Source organism: Triticum dicoccoides, chromosome 2A (assembly GCF_002162155.2).
Source record: "Triticum dicoccoides isolate Atlit2015 ecotype Zavitan chromosome 2A, WEW_v2.0, whole genome shotgun sequence".
Classification (NCBI taxonomy): Eukaryota; Viridiplantae; Streptophyta; class Magnoliopsida; order Poales; family Poaceae; genus Triticum; species Triticum dicoccoides.
The window spans coordinates 84,140,443-84,159,410 of record NC_041382.1 but is presented as its reverse complement, the minus strand read 5'-3'; the positions used below and the strand labels follow the sequence as shown (position 1 = coordinate 84,159,410).

The 18,968-nt window shown below is 45.8% G+C and overlaps 3 protein-coding genes, 1 non-coding gene and 1 pseudogene across 4 annotated transcripts; all 5 read left to right on the top strand.

The window, feature by feature from the left end:
• Positions 1 to 206: 206 nt before the first annotated feature.
• LOC119357662 lies at positions 207 to 2,721 on the top strand (annotated as a pseudogene).
• Positions 2,722 to 2,834: 113 nt separating this feature from the next.
• On the top strand, positions 2,835 to 4,819 carry LOC119353464 (cis-zeatin O-glucosyltransferase 1-like). The gene has a single exon (XM_037620087.1). The coding sequence runs from the start codon at positions 3,060 to 3,062 to the stop codon at positions 4,467 to 4,469; it is 1,410 nt and encodes a 469-aa protein (XP_037475984.1). The 5' UTR covers positions 2,835 to 3,059; the 3' UTR covers positions 4,470 to 4,819.
• A 637-nt stretch (positions 4,820 to 5,456) lies between these two features.
• Positions 5,457 to 9,773, top strand: LOC119353462 (RNA pseudouridine synthase 6, chloroplastic-like). Its single transcript, XM_037620086.1, has 9 exons — positions 5,457 to 5,769; positions 5,866 to 5,994; positions 6,114 to 6,368; positions 6,494 to 6,575; positions 7,163 to 7,278; positions 7,371 to 7,425; positions 7,501 to 7,612; positions 8,113 to 8,282; positions 8,981 to 9,773. Exons 1-9 carry the CDS (start codon positions 5,537 to 5,539, stop codon positions 9,284 to 9,286), a joined length of 1,458 nt encoding a protein of 485 aa, XP_037475983.1. The 5' UTR covers positions 5,457 to 5,536; the 3' UTR covers positions 9,287 to 9,773.
• A 5,420-nt stretch (positions 9,774 to 15,193) lies between these two features.
• On the top strand, positions 15,194 to 17,470 carry LOC119359039 (L-type lectin-domain containing receptor kinase SIT2-like). Its single transcript, XM_037625390.1, has one exon. The coding sequence runs from the start codon at positions 15,194 to 15,196 to the stop codon at positions 17,228 to 17,230; it is 2,037 nt and encodes a 678-aa protein (XP_037481287.1). The 3' UTR covers positions 17,231 to 17,470.
• Positions 17,471 to 18,512: 1,042 nt separating this feature from the next.
• Positions 18,513 to 18,671, top strand: LOC119359815. The gene has a single exon (XR_005172675.1). It is a non-coding gene; the product is annotated as a U1 spliceosomal RNA (small nuclear RNA).
• The last annotated feature ends 297 nt before the right edge of the window (positions 18,672 to 18,968 follow it).

Genomic DNA, 18,968 nt, shown 5'->3' with positions numbered 1-18,968 from the left:
CACATAGTTCGTGACGAGGAGACGCATGGTGTCGAGTTGACGCCGATGTCAAAGTACATGCGTGTGAGGCCAGTACAACATGGGCGACACAAACCGTTTTATGTTCGGTGAACCAAAAAAGAAAGACGCCAGTCAAACGATTGACGAAGAGAACCATCGATGAATCGATAGGAAAAAAAGACTTTCAGGGATAGTTGACAGATACCATGGAGATCGATCTCCCCGGAGCGGCGCAGCGCGGAAGTTGGGGTGTATCTAGGTTTAGGATCTTATGATATCATGATAGAGGATGAGAATTGAGAGAATGCAATTTGTATCGTATATTCAACCTCTCGGACGAGTGTATATAAAGGTACTTAAGACTTAGAGTATAGAAGGCCCACTAAATATAATATGTAAACAATTCCTATCTAATTTCATGTTATCTCTAACAACCAAATATAAACTCTGACAGGTATGTGGCTGGCGTGCAAAGAGAACATTGTTGTCTTGATTGTAGTTGTGCTATGATGCTCCATTGGCCTTTTTTTAGAAGTTCAAGATCCACTGTCTGGGTCAGACCTTGTATTTGTTGTTTACTCAGGTTGGGCAAAAGAATGTAATGCCATATTCATGATATTTTTTGTTTCCTGTGGTTGGAATGAACAGAGGATGAATACCTCGTGTTTAGCGTCGATGGTGTTGGGACAAAGCTGAAGCTTGCATTTGAAACTGGTATTCATGATACAATTCGGATTGACCTGGTACATGATTAATTGCTATATATATGCGCTCTTTGTCACATCTATCACGTGGAGTGAATCAATCCCTATATTTTTGTTCATCATTGCAGGTTGCTATATATATATATCAGTGTCAATGACATCCTAACATCAATGCAAAACCATTGGTCTTCTCAAATTACTATGCTACAGGAAAGCTTGATTTCGATCTTGCAGAGAAGGTAATGTCGGTGTTGTTGTTCACTTAACGCAACATTTGTTGCTTATTGTAATCTTGTCTTCCGCTCATGATGTGGTGTCTATTTATACTTGAATTGTATAGGTTATCAAGTGAATTGTGGATGGATGTGAACAATCAAGCTGTAATTTGATAGGAGAGGTGAGACCTCCTGAGATAAGCTTTTCTCCATAATGAATCTCGTTGAGTCATTTGAATAATTTATCATATATGAACATCTGTATAACTGCAACGATATGTATTGAGTACTTATTTTTATCTTTGGGTGCATGGACAAATTTTTAACTGAAAATATCGTGATATTTGTCGTTGTTCATTTCTTTGTAAATTTGGCATTTACTCTCCATAGACATTCCATATGGACTATGCCTTTTTTTGTATAATAAACAATACAAAAGGACATTCCCAATTAAGTAATTGATTGTGACAGACTGCAGAGATGCGTGGTCTCTATGTGGAAGGTGAATAGGATCTTGGTGGTTTTGCCATCGGTGTTGTGGACAAGGATAAGCTCATCGATGGTAAAACACCATGGAGGGAGATATCCTCATTGGTCTTTCTTCAAGTAAGGTTCATTCAAACGGGTTCTCTCTCCTTAGAAGGTATGTTACACTTATCTAGTTCAGTTTGTCTCAAATTTAGATAGAATGATTCATAGTTCAAAATTTATCCGTTTGTTTTCTCATTCTTTTTCTCGAATTGTTTATGGTTTATGATAGCCAAAAAGATTCTTATTCCTAGAGTATTGTACAAAAGTGGACTCTACTTGATTGATCAGTTCCCAAGAAACGATGGCAAAACAAGTACCGTCGTGAAATTCTCATGACACCGACTGTCATCTATGTTAAGCAGGTTAGTCCATATCGATGAATGACCCGTATTTCCCATGATTTTATTTTTATACCCAAAGTTGTAGCTCAATCATGTTGGATGAAAAAGGTGCTTGAGATCATCAGCAAGGGTGGTGTGAAAGAACTAGCCCATATCACTGGTGGTGGCTTCACTGATAACATCCCGAGAGTATTTCCTTCTGGGCTCGGGGCGAAACTCTTCACTGGATTGTGGGAAGTGCCACCTGTCTTCAAGTGGCTTCAACGAGTAAATATCTAAAAAACAAACTTGGTTTGAACATTCTTGGACAATGTATTCACTCTCCCTGTACTTAGTTATTGGATTATTTGGTACATGTTTATAAGTTGGAAAAATTAAAGACGCCGAGATGATGCGGAAGTTCAACATGGGCGTCGGGATGCTCCTTGTGGTACAAGGAGGCAGCTGAGAGAATTATCGAGGAATCAAGCCCTGCTTGTCGCACTGGAGAGGTGATCCAGGGCAAGTGTGTTCACCACGTCCGATGCCTCGCAATTATAAGCTTTCTTCAGCTCGATTTTGGAGTGGTTTGAGATTCCTTTGTTTTGTCGTGTGGGACTTTTTTAAAACTTATTTATCTTTGTCGTGCTTCTGATATTTTTGTACGTCTGCTTGTCGTGCTTTTAGGTCTGTTCTTTTTCAAGTGCTCCGCCCGGTAAATTTCCACAGTTTTAATCAGCTCGACAACTACCACATTCTATAGATGAATGAATGACAATCGTCAAAGGGCAATCATCAGGACTCAAACTGAAACTGTTTTCGCGCCTTGGGTATTATTTTAAGATACAGAAGCTACAAATACCATGTGTTACTGACTGTTTGTTATAATCTTCACCATCATTTGAGCAGAATTCTTCCAAGATGGAGCTGAGGCTGCGCGGATTGAAATGAGCTCGGCATAACAACTGAAGCTAACCTGAACAAAGTTTTGCCTTTTCTTTTTAGGAATCTGAACAAAGATAATGGTTATCAGAATCATCATCTCGTCAGCTGGTGTCTGGCATCTTAAATTGCAGAGTAATACAGTACTATTTGTAATTTCAGGTGGAAATTTGGGAACATGTTAATGTGAACGACAAGAGCAGACGGAGCAATAATTTAATCCGGCGTCACGCTGGCGAGTGTCGACTAGTGTGCCTCCTGTCGCGAAAGCTCCGTCTTTTCCAGAGTCAAAAGCGAGCCCGTGAGCCGCCGCCGCCGCCGCGCTCCGATCTGGATCACCCGCGAAGATGGAATCCCTTCCCGTCGCCGTGGTCACCGTGCCGTTCCCGGCGCAGGGCCACCTGAACCAGCTCCTGCACGTGTCGCTGCTGCTCGCGGGGCGGGGGATCCCCGTGCACTTCGCCGCGCCGGAGCCGCACCTCCGGGAGGCACGCGCGCGCGTGCACGGCTGGGACGCCGGCTCCCTCCTCGCCCTCCGCTTCCGCGCCCTCGACGTCCCGGCGCACGCGTCCCCGGACCCCGACCCGTCCTCGCCGTTCCCCACGCACATGCAGCCCCTGTTCGAGGCCTTCTGCGACGGCGGCGCCGCCCGGGCCTCGCTGGCCTCGCTCCTGCGGGAGCTCTCGGCGTCCCACCGCCGCGTCGTGGTCCTGCACGACCGCATGGCGGCCTTCGCGGCCGTCGAGGCCGCGCGGCTGCCCAACGGGGAGGCGCTCGGGGTGCACTGCCTCGCCGCGTCCTACAACGTCGGGTGGATGGACCCCGGCCACCGCCTCCTGCGGGAGCACGGGATGGTGTTCCACCCGGCCGACGCCTGCGCGACCAAGGAGTTCGTGGCGCTCGCCAAGCGGATGGGCCTGGAGCGCCGCCGCGCGCCCGGCGCCGGCATGGTCGTGAACACCTGCCGCGCGCTCGAGGGCGAGTTCCTCGACGTGCTCGCCGCCCAGAGCGCCTCCTCCTCCGACGGCCACACGCTGTTCGCCATCGGGCCTCTGAACCCGGTGCTGCCCGGCACCGACGCGGCCGCGGCCGCGCAGGCTCCGGCGGAGCGACACGAGTGCCTGGAATGGCTCGACAGGCAGCCGCCGTCGTCGGTGCTGTACATTTCGTTCGGCACGACGTCGTCACTCCGGGCAGAGCAGGTGAGGGAGCTGGCCGCAGCGCTGCGCGACACCAACCAGCGGTTCGTCTGGGTGCTGCGCGACGCCGACCGCGCGGACATGCGCGAGTCGGGCGGCGCGCGCGGGCTCGCGGACGCGGCTGCGGCCCTGCTCGGCGAAGCAGCGGCTCAGGGGACGGGCGTGATGGTCACCGGGTGGGCACCGCAGCTGGAGATCCTGGCGCACGGCGCGACGGCGGCCTTCATGAGCCACTGCGGGTGGAACTCGACGGTGGAGGGGCTGAGCCACGGGAAGGCCATCCTGGCGTGGCCGATGCACAGCGACCAGCCATGGGACGCGGAGCTGGTGTGCAAGTACCTCGGGGCCGGCGTCCTCGTGCGGCCATGGGAGGAGCGGGGGGGCGTCACGCCGGCGGCCGCCATCCGCGAGGCCATCGAGAGGGCGATGCGATCGGAGGAAGGGGCGACGGTCCGGGAGCGGGCGAGGGCGCTCGGGCAGGCCGTTCGCGCCGCCGTGGCCGACGGCGGGTCCTCGCGCCGGGACCTGGACGACCTCGTGGCGTACGTGACGAGGTGACGGACCGATCGACGCCTCGACGGCGCGGCAAGCCGGCCATAGATGGGCAACGTGGAGCTGTCAAGTTAAAGGTCCATGGCTGTTTACCACTAGGTGAAATTGTGACGGCGTGGAAGGAATACTAAGAGTGACATGACTGTCGTCGAGTCGAGCTAACCAGTGTCATCGCATCACAACCAGAGACTCCCTGGCAATGTTTCCCTGCTACCTAGACCTAGATCCACAACCAGAGAAATACTACGACATAGTTGGAGAAATTTGACCGTATTGATATTTCTAGATGAATCTAACTGGATTTCAAGTGTAAATTCGCTTGACAGCTTCATAAACAGAATGATTTCAAGTGTAAATGTCGAGGATGGAAGGCGGGGCAGAGAGCCCAAAATGAAGGCACCACATGACTAGCCCAAAAGGGAGCAAATAGTAGCATTGCGTCGCCAGGAGGCGCCACCAATAAACCCCTCGAAACAACACCATGCCCTAGACTGATATTCTCGGCAGCCGGTCAAACAAGCCACGATGAATCCGAGGTGCTGGTAAGCACATGTTTTGTATCGTGGTAGATGATGATGTGATTGGAACAACATTCTTTGACACGACGAAGCCACATTACTTCAACTATTATGAAGTTTGTATGACCTTCGAAAGTTGCCTAAGAAAAACACATGATTTGGGTGGTTAGGGGATGCTTGATTAGATAGTGAGGGAAGAAGAAAAAAGATGCAATTTATACTAACATTCAAAAGAAACAATACACGAGATTAGAATATTATTAGGTCTCATTTTAAGTTCCGATCAAAACTTGTAAGTTTTTTTTGTGAATAAGAGAAAAATTATATGCCCCAATGTATTCCAGAACGACAATTTTTGTTCCTGAAGAATGCAATCCTAGATCCCTTTTCTGCAAATTTCTGTTAGTTTAGGCAAAGTTTAGATGAAAAACACCCCCTCCTCACGCCCGAATATCATATCACACACACACAAAAAATCACAATCTTATCTTAGAAGGGCAAAACCGCCAGCAAAGGGGAAAAGCCGAACCCCGCCGGCCGCCGCCACCCGCCGGAATGACGAAGCCCGCGGCGTCCTTGGCCTCCCTCCTCCCGCAGCTGTGGCACCGGCCCTTGCCGCCGCCGCCCCTCCTCCCCCGCGCCCTCTACTCCTCCTCCCCGCTCCTCACCACCCACCGCCGCACCCCACGCCACCGCCTCCGCGTCTCCCCCACCACGCACCTCGACGCCGTCGCCGCCGCCAGGGCAACCAGGGCCGCTGACCCCGTAGAGGCCCTCACAGCCACCTCGTAAGCTCCCCTCAACCCCACCCTTGCCAACAGCTTCTGCTCCGCTCCGCAGGCAGCACACTGACGGCGTTGGCATCTACTGCGCTTTGTCTGCAGGTACCCAGCGTACGACAGGCTTCTGCCCTGCCCGTCCAAAGACGACCCTCCGAGGATCGAGCACCTCGTCGCCCGGGAAGACGAGGTCGCCGGCGATTTCATCTCGAGGTCCCTCAACCTCCCCCCTATGTAAGCACCCATACGCTCTGTATCTGTATCTGTTACGCTAGCTAAGCTTATTGCAAGGTGAAATGCGTAGGCTAGGCCGGAGCAAGCACGAGTGATTTGGTAACATTGTGCGCGTGAAGGTACGTTGCAGATCTCATCAAGTTTGGGGCCGTGTACTACGCTCTTGTTGCGCCGCAGCCGCCTCCCTACGCCGCTCCGGAGCATGTGAGGATCTTCAGGGAGGTGACAGAGCCTTCGCTCCTTCGCCGGAGGGCGTCCATTAAAGGGAAGACCGTCAGGGAGGCGCAGAAGACGTTCCGTGTGACCGACCCCAGCCAGCGCCTTGAGGCGGGCACTTATCTAAGGGTTCATGTACATCCCAAACGGTTCCCCAGGTAGTAAAATTCTCTAGGTGTTTTTATCTGCTAGGATGGTTTGCATTGGTGATTGCTATGAGTTATGCTGAGTGACCAAATTGGTTTGGGTGCTAACGAATCCGTGGTTTGCCAAATATTGTCAGGTGTTATGAAATTGACTGGAAATCCAGGGTAGTGGCGACGACCGATGACTTTGTTGTCCTCAATAAGCCAGCTGCAACATCAGTATGTTCATCTTTCTTTCCTTTCTCCCAGATGTTTGCGTCTACTGTATATTTCCAAGGCCACACATATATGAGAATTAAAAGTACTGGTTATGTTTCTGCAAGTAGCTATCTGGTTTCTCTAATTTAGCTAAGCACTTATTACTCCCCCCGTCCCATAATATAAGAGTGTTTTTGACACTAGTGTCAAAAACGCTCTTATATTATGGGACGGAGGGAGTATCTGTGTCTTTTCAAAATTACATTGACTACGCAATCCATTTACTTCACTAAATGCTGGTTCCAATAAATTTGAATGTAACTAAATGGTGGCTTCATAAAATTAATTTAAGTGTAGCTAAATGCTGGCCTCACAGAATTTAAGAGAAAAGCTACATGCCACTGATGTAAGAGAATGCACAAAGTGTAAGATTAGGATTGTTCATGAAACATAAGTTAAAAAAAGGATTATTCATGAAACATGAATTTTAGTTTCAGAGCTAGTGAGTTGAGGAAAGATCCAGTTACTGCATTAGAATATGGATAGAAGTTTAAGAGTCCAGAGTCCAAAGCCCAAACTAATATCCTTGATAATTTTTGAATGTCTAGGTAGGAGGGGCAACCGATAATATTGAGGAATCCTGCGTGGTTTTTACTTCGCGTGCATTAGGATTGGCGAGCCCTTTAATGACAACTCATCAGATTGATAACTGTTCTGAGGGCTGGTTTGTCTTTTGCTAACATACTTACATAAACCATATGTTGTGGAATGCAAATAACTAATCCTGTCCTTTTCACTTAATTTGAGAATCTGCAGTGTGGTATTGTCTAAAACCAAGGAATTCTGCTCAGTTTTCCATGGATTGATAAGGGTATGTTCTTTTATTGCTCACGATAACATGTTGCTCTGTGAACCTCTGGTGACATGATTTTTTCTTCTGCAACAGGAAAAACAGGTTAAAAAAGTTTATCTCGCACTCACAACAGAACCTGTGTCTCCAGGAATAATTACTCATTACATGCGCCCCCTTAATCGTGCTCCCAGACTTGTTTCAGAAGGTAATCCCCGACCTGCAGTTTATTGCTCTAGTATGTTTGAGTGTTAAAGTTGTTGGCTTGAGTTGAAGTGTACATGTATTTGGATTGCAATTCACAAACATATTAGACTTCAGGTAAAATATCCTACTTAGCATATATGCAGTAACACACCATCGTTACATTGTGACCGTTCATTATGATTTCATTGAAGATAAATAATTGTTTACGTATAGAACTCACATAGTACATGTATGCGAGATTTTTGTGTGCGTTGCCTTGTCACTCATTCAATTGTGTCAATGCTGTTTGGATGTTAAAGAATTATGCTGTCTTTGACGGTTTGACCTGACTGAAACAAGTATGCTGCATAAACTTCTAGCCTAACTGGTCGTTCTGAAGTTATAAACTAATAATTAATTAGTGCAATATTGTCTTAATGTTAGATATTGTACCAGACATGTATAGATATTCTGCTATACTTACATTAGTAGATTATTAATGTTTTTCTCATACTTTGCCAGATCATATTGAAAGATGGCATCTCTGTCAAATGGAGATACTGGACTGTAAGAAGGTTCCATGGCCAAAACCTTTGATAACAAAAGTCCACAAAGTGGACAACTGTGGGTGGCCCAAACAGGAAGCTGCCTATGAATGTAAAATCAATCTCATGACAGGGAAAACTCATCAAGTATCGTATCTCTCTTCTTCAAACTAATTGCTTTTTTATTTAAGGTTTACCATTCATCTGCGATGTTATAAATTCTTACTGTATGGAAGGACACCATTAAAGACCTTCCTTTTTCTTTTTCTTTCGGTAGCCTAAGTTTATTAAAACTAACACGCTCGTGGCTAGGAATATAATACTCTGATGTAAACTGTAAAACACTATTTGCCTATTTCTGCTTTTCTTATTTAATGTACTCAGAACATTTACATGGATCATATGGGATAGTAGTTTCATGGATCAAGAATGCCTCGGTTAATCTTGACAGTGCATAATTGCCTTTTTCTGCTTGTGTTATTTAACGTAATCAGAACATTTAGATGGATCATATGGGATAGTAGTTTCATGGATCAAGAATGCTTCGGTTAATCTTGACAGTGCATGTAGCCCTGATACTTCTCATATTCAAAACTGGTATAGGAAGTTCCCTTTGTTTCCTCCTTGATGCGTGGATATACAGAATAAAGAGTACCAATGTGATTCTGTGGTTGCTCTTAAGCTAAATCTGCAGTTATCTTCTTTTCTTACATTGGAGTACAGTGCTCCTTGTAAATTGAACAATTTGTCAGTGTTGCAATTGTTTCATTCATTGGTACAATCTTTCTCCACAATGTTGCTTACAACCACGCAAGTGTGTAATTTGTAAATTCAATGATATGCAGATTAGAGCACAACTGGCTGCTATAGGCGCTCCGATTGTAGGGGATTCTGCGTACATGACTGGAGCGATCGCAGCAATGGCTGACCCAAGCATAAACCCATATGGTAGGGCGAGCCTGAATTACAGCAGTGAAGAGGAAAAAGCTGCTGCTGTTGAAGCATGGGTTGCTTGCCATGGCAAGGAACCAAAATCCGTAATTGGTCTGCAAGCATCTGAGATATCCTGGGATCATGAAGGCGAGCACCACTATTACAAGGCTGGGGTCCCTTGGTGGCGGCAAGACGCGGTGGAGTCCGACCTGGTTTGAGCAGAGAACCACACCCCTGAAACAGTTGCCCCCCTTAACCTGAAGGGTCCCGAACCGCGCATCCTCCGGTGGAGTGAGGGATTCGAGGCGGCTCACCAAGAAACATGCCCAACATATCGTAACTGTTTTTGGGCCGGAATGCCTCGCCACCAGCAGCTAGAACCAGATTGACACACTGAAGATCTTCTGGCAGAATGTTTCACGTCTCCTTTGTGACCGGTGTTGGAAACTGTAGCTGGTGCAATTCGGGACAGTGGTGCACTGCCAATGCAGTTTTGCCAGTTTTTTTTTGCCGGGGTACCAGAATTTTTTCTTATGGGTGGGTTTACCAGATTTTGGCTAGGTGTTGTAGATCTGGGTTTACCAGATTTTGGCTAGGTGTTGTAGATCTGTGAAATGGCAGCTGTATCTCGTAGTAGTTTTGGCTCGTCCTCCTTCTGTACTCTGCCTCAAGATCGAAAGGAAATTGATTGGTTGTGGTGTAGAACTTGTCAGTGGAAGCGCGTGGCCCATGCTAGATTTGGGCTGCCTTTCCCTGATCCAGCAAGCTCTGAAAAGGAGGGAGGCATTTTTTGTTCCGCTGTCTTCTCTTTCGGAGAGCGGACGTCCTGGACGCAGCGGCATCATATCCGGCCGCGCGTGAGGCGAGGTGATCCGCATTAAACTTTGTTAAAATAATGTAAAGAGTAAATAAACAGCTAGATTTAATGTGTCTACTATAACGCGCTAAAACTAACACAACACACAATTTAGAGGGTGCTTGGATCCAAGAGACTTATTTTAGTCTGACTAAAAATTGTCTCTTTAAGGCTAAAGTTCCAAGCACCCCTGACTAAAGAGGGGCTAAAACTAGTCTTGACACTAATTTTTTTTAGTCAGGGGTACCCTATTAAAATATGAATTAGTCCTTTCTCTTCTCATTTAACTCCTCTCTTTTAACACATGCGAGTTTTAAATTGGAGGGCTTGGAGGATAATAAATGCTTATTAATTTAATTTTAGTCTCTTTAGTATTTGGATCCAAGAGTGCTACTCGGTTAAATGATCACCTACAGGCCACTCACAGCTGTTACCATTGGCCGACTAGCCTTCTTGTTGGCAAAAATTAGCCAACAAGCTCTTTCTCGGTTTTGGTTATCTGGCAGCATCATATTGTTGACAAATTAGTATTGTATATACGCAGCTGCGTGGTGAGCACATAGCGAACTATTCTTTCGTCTTTTAATTAGTATTGTATATACACATGCGCAATTGTCAGACTTTTGGGAATATATAAATAATATTTGAAAATTTCTCTGCTGAGGTACGAGTTGGAGAGATTTTCCCCTGCCGGTGACATAAGGACCGCAATTAAACTTCCCGTGATAGGCATACACATGTCGCATGTGCCGGCCGGCGGGACGAGTGGTTGACAGTTCGTGTCACACAATATTGTTGAAGAGAGCTCGGATAGATCAAGCATCATAGGCTTTGCCCGTTTTTTCCACGAAAATGACGCAGATCTAGTTAAAAATTCACCAGGGTACAAAACATACCAAACATAATATAAATTATACCGAGATCTCTAGACCACCGAACAACCACTGTTGTTACTAGAACAAGTTGCCGACGCGTCGCTATCGCCGCTTCCATATCGAAGTTGTCCTGACCTTGTCAATGAAAGCCGAAAAATCTCCGTGCATGTGCCCTTAAAGATCAACGGTCCGGAGCCGCAGTCGTCGCCATTGAACACTTGATCCGATTTGAAAATCCTGGCCGTAAATACTACCATCGCACTTGCAAAAATAATACGAAAAATGTATTTGGCAACCGGGTGACAGATTGCAAAACTGCCACACAATCCCATCAATGTCCACGGACACGATCCCGCCGCCCGATCGACCCGCACCGTTTCGCTTCTCCCGCGCACGATCTTCTCATGATCCCATCTAGCAGTTCCGCTTCTCCCGCGCGTGTGATCTTTTTTTTCCTCTGTGCGCAAAAAAATTAGCGCTAAGTGGGGTTCAATCCCTCAACCAACAGGTTCGCATGTAGGCTGAGTACCACTGGGATAATTTCATTGGCATGTGCACAAGAGGATTAGCTAAGTATTCAGGTTGTCAGAGTTCAGATGGATCCAAACCAAGATTTGATCCATCTCGTGCTCGCGTAAATAGAAAAGCTTGGGCACTCTCTAACAACTGACTAATGTTCAAAATTTGCTGCTACTATATATATCGGCATCTCAATTTCCGTACATCTCAACTTCCGTAATTCTATATTTGTTTTAGCTGACGATGGTAACTTTGGTCCGAATGAAAAAATTGTTGAAACATTTCCCTGATAATCTATGTGTAAACAACATGTTAATGTATGCACCGCAAACCTGATAACATATGAACACACACACGATGGTAACTTTGACAGGGGAAAAAGTTGTTGAATTTTACCACGGTAACTTCTATGTCCATAACATGGAAACTTAAGATCTGCAGATCTGATAACTCACATACAAACATAGTGGTAACTTTTTGACCTAAGGAAAAGAGTTGGTGGAACATACTTTTGTAATTTTTGTGTAAAAAGTCTGGTAATATACGCACCGTAGTGTTGGGAACTTACGTACAAACACCACGATAAACTTTGATCGGAGAAAAAAATGTTAAAAACATACCCCAGTAATTTCTACGTAAATAGCATGATAATATATGCGTTGCAAACCTAATAACTTAGATATAAACACCACAGTATCTTTTACCTAGGAAAGCCAACTTACAAGCATGCCTTCACCTCCACGCCCCTCGTGACCACCTAGCTGGCATCACCACCGTCGGCGTGTGACAACAACCTTGGCAGGAGCAGGAAGAGACTTCACTGCAAGGTTACATTGCCTAGTAGGCTCCCGAAATGTTCGATGAAGTGCGTGTCTGGTTCTTCCTGGTGTGGATAGTAGTTGTGGTCGAAAATGACATGTAACTTTTGATCAAATAAGATTTTTAAAGCAGCGTAGGCTTGATAATTTGCACATAAACATTATGATACCTTTTGACTCAGGGTAAACAAATATTAGAAAATATACCTACGATAATGTTTGTGTAATAGCATGCTAACATACGCATTGCAGACTTGATAACTTACGTCCAAAACATCACGATAATTTTTGACCTGGGAAAAAATACCGTTGAAACAATACTCCGGTAATTTTGATGTAAAAACATGGTTTTTAAGCAACCCAGACCTGATAACTTACAAACAAAATCATGTTGATTTTTTGACCTGAGACTTTTTTGTTCGAAACATGCCCGATAATTTCTATGTAAATAACATGGTGATATAAACTCCAATAACCGATAACTTAGATACAAACATGTAACTTTTTGACCCAGAAAACTTTTTGTCAAAAAACACATCGCGGTAACATTAACCAAGGATGAAAAAGTTGTTCGGCGAGAACTTCTGTGAAGATAGCATGCTAATATACGAACCGTTCACCTGATAACTTGCGTATAAACAACGCGGTAAATTTGACGAAGGGGGGAACAGTTGTTGAAAAATATACCCTGGTAATTTTTATGTAAATAGCATGGTCATATAAGAATTCAATACTGATAACTTAAGTACAAATACCGCCGTGACATATTTGACCATGGAGGAAAAAGTTGCTGAAAAAATATAGCACGGTAAGTTCTATGTAAATAACATGGTAATATAAGAATTCCATATCTGATAACTTAAATACAAACACCACGGCAACATTTTTTTGACTAACGAGGAAAAAGTTGCTGGAAAGTATAGCACGGTAATTTTTATGTAAATTGCATGGTAATATAAGAATTTCATACCTGATAACTTAAGTACAAACACCGCGGTAACATTATTGACCAAGGAGGAAAAAGTTACTAAAAATATAGCACGTTAGCTTAAGTACAAACAGCACGGTAACATTTTTGAACAAGGAGAAAAAAGTTCCGGAAAAATATAGCATGGTAATTTCTATGTAAATAGTATGGTAATATACGAACCTCATACCTGATAAATTTAGTCCAAACACTGTGGTAACATTTGACCAAGAGGGAAAAAATTGTTGAAATACTGTGGTGATTTGCATCTGAAAAGGAAGGGAAGGGGACGCCTGAGTTTGTGAACCATCTGAACCGGTGCAAAACGTCCATAAAAAAGTTCCAAATCCCAGACAAGTGAGTCTGTCTGTTTGAATTTTCAGTTTCATTCAATCTCATTTCAGGAAGGTACAAGTAGCGTGTAAGTTGAAAGAAACCAATAACATGGTGTAGCCTAGTTGGTTGTTGTTGCTAAATTAGTTGTGGTAGGTTGTGGGTTCGATCCCCCCTCCTAGTGTATTTTTTCGCTTTTTTCAAGCTGCAAATGTGCGTGCGCAGAATCGGGACAGGCCCGCCCCCAGCGGTGGGATTCAGGTGGCCCAGAAAATCGGGCGAAGGGAGAGGTTAGTGCGGGGGGAATAGGATGGCCCAGAAAATCGGGAGAAGAAGGAATGGGTTTCGTGCGACACGAGAGGGTGTGATGATTTTCGCAATCTGGCACACGGTTGCCAGTTATCACAGTCCAAAATAATAATAATAATACTCCCATCACATACACACGACAAAAAACTCTAACATCATTGTCTCGAAAAGCTGGCAGGAATCTATTGTAGAGCTTCATCTTATCCTCCCCGACCGAGGAACATGAGGAATATCAAAACCCAATATCTTAGTTTCGTCTAATCACGCGAGGGGAAAGAAAGAATTTTGCAGGCTAGCTAGCCGCCGGCGGCTTTGCCTGTCGCAATCCATACTATTAGATCCTGATGTGTTCATGCATGAAAAGTAGCATATGCCAAAAATTAAGATACTCCTCATAAAATAAACTTATTCCCTTCGTACCCATGCATTGGCACATTATGAAAATTAGATAATCAACACGCTTAGGCGCGATGCATTAACTCCTTGCCTCATTCTTTGTTTTTTTTGCCACGAACAAAGGAACCAATCAATAGGGAACGTGGGAGGTACAAGCCTTTAATGACTTGAGTATATCGAGCACGACATGCAGTGGTCAGTTTTGCAGGATGTTCTGCATGCAAAAGGATTAATTAGCAAATAAACATCATGTTCTCTCATTTTTTTCTTTGTCTTGGTCGTCGCGATGCATCACCTAAAGATGCCTAATGCACCAATATGGAGGGATTAGCACTTTGACTCTATGTAAGGCCTGTCCTTAGGACAATTAATGCAACCTCATTTTCAGTGTTGATGATGCCTTGATGTACACTTGGTCGACCAAGACAACGGCGGACTATTCAAATTGATTTGTTAGTGCCGGGTGGATTGTTGAAATGTGGTGTTTGCTGGCACCTTGATCTTGACATCTTACTCCCGAGGATCAAATGGCGGTGACTCAGTGCCCGTTCGGAGCCCCTCTGCTCCATAGCTCTGCCACGGAGCGGAGCAGGCTGCAGTTCAAATTTCCAGAGTGGTGGAATAGGTGCTCCACCAGATTCATGGAGCTGGTGGATTATCAAACAGACCCTTAGAAATATTTATTTCTCACTCGCATACACAAAATAGCGAAACAGTGTAATTTGAAATCAGTTGTATTTGACTTTTAACCTGGTAGAATGTGTAGCAACAGTAGAGTATTTTCTCTCTCTAAACAAAGACATTACGACAAGGGAAGAAACGAGCGGATCATATCGAGTAGCTAGCTAGTGTCAAGTTTGTGTACTTCTTCTGTGGTCGCCTTGAATGTGAGCAAAATAATATCCGTACTCACCAAAAAAGTCAATGAATGATTCGCGCTGGCTTTGACTTTGACAAGTCGCCATAGTTCATCAGCATCAGCTAAGCTGCAGAGAGCCAGATATTATAATTTGCATCGCCAGCAGATCATGGATCGATATCCAACCATCACCATGTCAGTGCTGCTTCTATACATCTTCCTCAGCACCGCAGCCCTTAACCTACCAGCCATGGCTGCCGGAGAAGATGAGTTCGTCTTCTCCGGCTTCAAGGGGGCCAACATCACCGTGGACGGCGTCGCCACGGTGACCCGGAACGGCCTTGTCGATCTGACCAGTGGCCAGGAGACTCTCAAAGGCCATGCATTCTACCCTGCTCCGCTACGGTTCCGTGAGGAGTCCCCCAACGGCAACGGCACGGCGGTGAAATCCTTCTCCGTCTCATTCGTGTTCGCCATCTACCCCAACTACCGGCCCAGCCAGGGCATGGCCTTCTTCATCGCCAAGAGCACCGACTTCTCCTCCGCCCTCCCTACGCAGTGGTTCGGCGTCTTCAACAGCGCCAGCCAGGGCAACTCCAGCAACCACATCTTCGCCGTCGAGCTGGACACCGTCAACAACAGGGACCTGCACGACATCGACGCCAACCATGTCGGGATCAACGTCAACAGCGTCGTCTCTAACAAGTCCACCACCGCCGGCTTCTACGACGACGAGACCGGCTCCTTCAACGCCTTGAACCTCACCAGCGGCGAGAGGCTGCAGCTCTGGGTAGACTACGAGAGGGAGGCGACGCGAATCAACGTGACCATGTCTCCGCTGGGCATGGCCAAGCCAGCAAGGCCGCTCGTCTCTGCCATCTACGACCTCTCGACGGTGATCACCGAGGACGCGTTCCTTGGCTTCGGCTCCTCGGCCGGCAGGGACGGCAGCCGCCACTACATACTTGGCTGGAGCTTCTCTTCATCAGGGGGGCCTGCGCCGGCCATTGACATCCGGAAACTGCCACCGTTGCCTCGTCTTGGCCCCAAGCCTCGGTCCAAGGCCCTGGAGATCGTGTTGCCATTAGCAACGGCCACTTCTGTCCTCGCCGTGGGAGTCACCATTTTCCTGCTCGTGCGAAGGCATCGGAGGTACGCCGAGCTGCGAGAAGATTGGGAGGTTGAGTTCGGGCCTCACCGGTTCCCGTACAAGGATCTCTACCATGCCACACAAGGGTTCAAGAACAAGAACCTGCTCGGGGTTGGCGGCTTCGGGAGAGTGTACAAAGGGGTGCTGCCGAAATCAAAACTTGAGATAGCCGTCAAGAGGGTGTCGCACGAGTCCAAGCAAGGCATGAAGGAGTTCATCACTGAGGTCGTCAGCATAGGACGGCTCCAACACCGTAATCTCGTGCACTTACTCGGCTACTGCCGGCGAAAAGGCCAACTGTTTCTGGTGTACGACTACATGCCCAACGGAAGCCTTGACAAGTACTTGTATCATCGTCGTCAGGACGATGACAACAAGCTGCAGCCTGCTCTGAACTGGGCTCAAAGGTTTAAGATCATCAGAGGCGTCGCATCTGGATTGCTCTACCTTCACGAGGAGTGGGAACAAGTTGTCATCCACAGGGATGTCAAAGCAAGCAACGTGCTCCTTGATGCTGAAATGAATGCCCGGCTAGGTGATTTTGGCCTTGCACGTTTGTACGACCATGGCGTCGATCCACAGAGCACGCATGTGGTTGGCACCATAGGATACCTAGCTCCCGAGCTAGCATGCACCGGAAAGGTAACCCCTCTTACCGATGTGTTTGCGTTTGGCATATTCATCCTTGAAGTCGTCTGTGGACAACGGCCAATCAAGCAAGATGCACGAGAAAAACATCCCATGTTAGTTGATCGGGTTCTTGAGCATTGGCACGGTGGATCACTCCTCGACACGGTGGACGTTGAACTCCATGGCGAGTATGATGTAAATGAGGCAAACTTAGCACTCAAGCTTGGACTATTGTGCTCGCACCCATTCATGGACGCTAGGCCTACCATGCGCCAAGTAATGCAGTACCTTGACGGTGACCGCACAGCACCAGAGCTATCATTACCAGTGGACACCAACTTCGAGATGCTCGCTGCAATGCAAAACGAAGGTTTTGACCCGTACGTCATGTCATATCCTTCTTCCACTGCAAGCCATGGCGCAACATCCATTGTCTCAGGTGGAAGATGACTCCATGAATGCCTAGGCCAGCCGCCTTTTTGGTCCTCGTAAGATCAGGGGTCTTCTCTGCAACATCTTCCAATTTGCCACAATGTTTTCTGCCATGTGGGTTCTGTCGGTAAACTTCTGAATATTTGTATGAAATGCTAGTTTCCTTACTTTTGTACCTCTATATGTTTTCCAAGGAGGTGACGCCCTTGTATTGTATGCATGCTCAGGTTAGTAGGCACTCTATTGTAAAACCCCAGGCTTGTTACCGAAAGCGATAATTCTACCCGTGCCGGTATGTAACGGCAATGTATCCGCCGTCCGCCTTGGCATCAAGATTGGTGTGGTGAGTTGCGGTATAAAGATGTGAAACATTTCACTAGAGTTGTGGTATAAAGATTGATATTTCCGAGGCTACATATTTTAGTGTGTAAAACTAATATTCCTGAGTTATACGTGAAATTGAAATACGATATTGGGTAAATATATTTCTAGAATATCAGTTCCAGACACTGAAATGAGAAGATTCAAAAATATCATATTTCAAAAGTCACTCAGTTAAAACAGTATAATTTCAGTAATTTTGAAAAAGGATCTGAAAGAATTAGTTTTACTTCTTTTAGATAATTAACCGGTTTCACATTTTTTAAATAACCAGTTTCACACTGAAATCTGCTTCATATATATATGAAAACAGATTTCATTCAATCCAAAAAATGTAATTTCGCTAATTTCAAAACAATGATTTCAGTCCTTTCAAAAAACTAGTTTCACTCATTTCGTAAAACTAATTTCACTCATTAAAAAAATGATTTCACTCAATTCAAAAAATGATTTCACTCAATTCAAAAAACTAATTTAACTCATTTCATAAAAACTGATTTAATCAGTCCGAAATACTGATACACCACTCATTTAATTTTTTTAATTCCACTCATTTTATTCAGTTCAAAATAATGATTTCGCTCATTTAAAAAAATGATTTCACTTATTTCAAAATGCTGTTTTCACTCATTTCCAAGAACTGTGGCACTGCATGGGACTCTCTCTCTCCAACTCTAAAATAGTCAATTGGGCCATAGAATGTAGGAGGCAAGGGAGATCAGAGGTTGACTTGTAACAGCACCCCTTGTATGTGTGAAACCAAAGGAGCAGCCGAGTCTGAAGATCACAGACTTTTCAAAAGTATGACACTTGTTTTTCATGCCACTTGGATTGGACGTACTGGTGCTAAAAATTAAGAACAACAGTATATTTTGGTTGGTTGGAAGTTGCGCGGTGCGAGACCGGATTGGCCGAGAAAAGTTCTACGGGACGGGGTTTATGGCTGATCAAGAAGAGTCATGGCCTAGGCTAGTGGCCCACATTGCACTTTGTGGATGCGCTGGCTTATCATCTTCCCTTTAACGGACAGTGGACGTAAATTTATGATAGAGGAGGTACGCGTTCGCGTGACCCCTGCTCTAAAAAAATGGATGAAGGACCAACTGGAGTAATACTTATTTTCTGAATAATCCTACACTCACGGACTTTTACGGAGGCCTTAACGCTAATTAATCTCCCCATCCCCCCCTTCCCGGATCCGGCTTGCCTGCTTCCTTCTCATGCTTCCATTCGTGCTCCCAGTCCATCCTACGGCTGTCTTTTTCTTTTTTTTCTTTCTAATCTAATCATCTCCCCCCTGATTTTAAGGGGGTGGGGCCGGGCCTTATTTTGTTCCAATCAAACCATGCCACGTATGCGGGAGCACGAATGGGCG

Coding starts and splice junctions, on each gene's coding strand:
- LOC119353462 (XM_037620086.1), top strand. CDS start 5,537: ATGACGAAGCCCGCGGCGTCCTTGGCCTCCCTCCTCCCGCAGCTGTGG. Junction 7,426..7,500: donor TTTTCCATGGATTGATAAGG/GTATGTTCTTTT, acceptor CTTCTGCAACAG/GAAAAACAGGTTAAAAAAGT. Junction 7,613..8,112: donor TCCCAGACTTGTTTCAGAAG/GTAATCCCCGAC, acceptor ATACTTTGCCAG/ATCATATTGAAAGATGGCAT.
- LOC119359039 (XM_037625390.1), top strand. CDS start 15,194: ATGTCAGTGCTGCTTCTATACATCTTCCTCAGCACCGCAGCCCTTAAC.
- LOC119353464 (XM_037620087.1), top strand. CDS start 3,060: ATGGAATCCCTTCCCGTCGCCGTGGTCACCGTGCCGTTCCCGGCGCAG.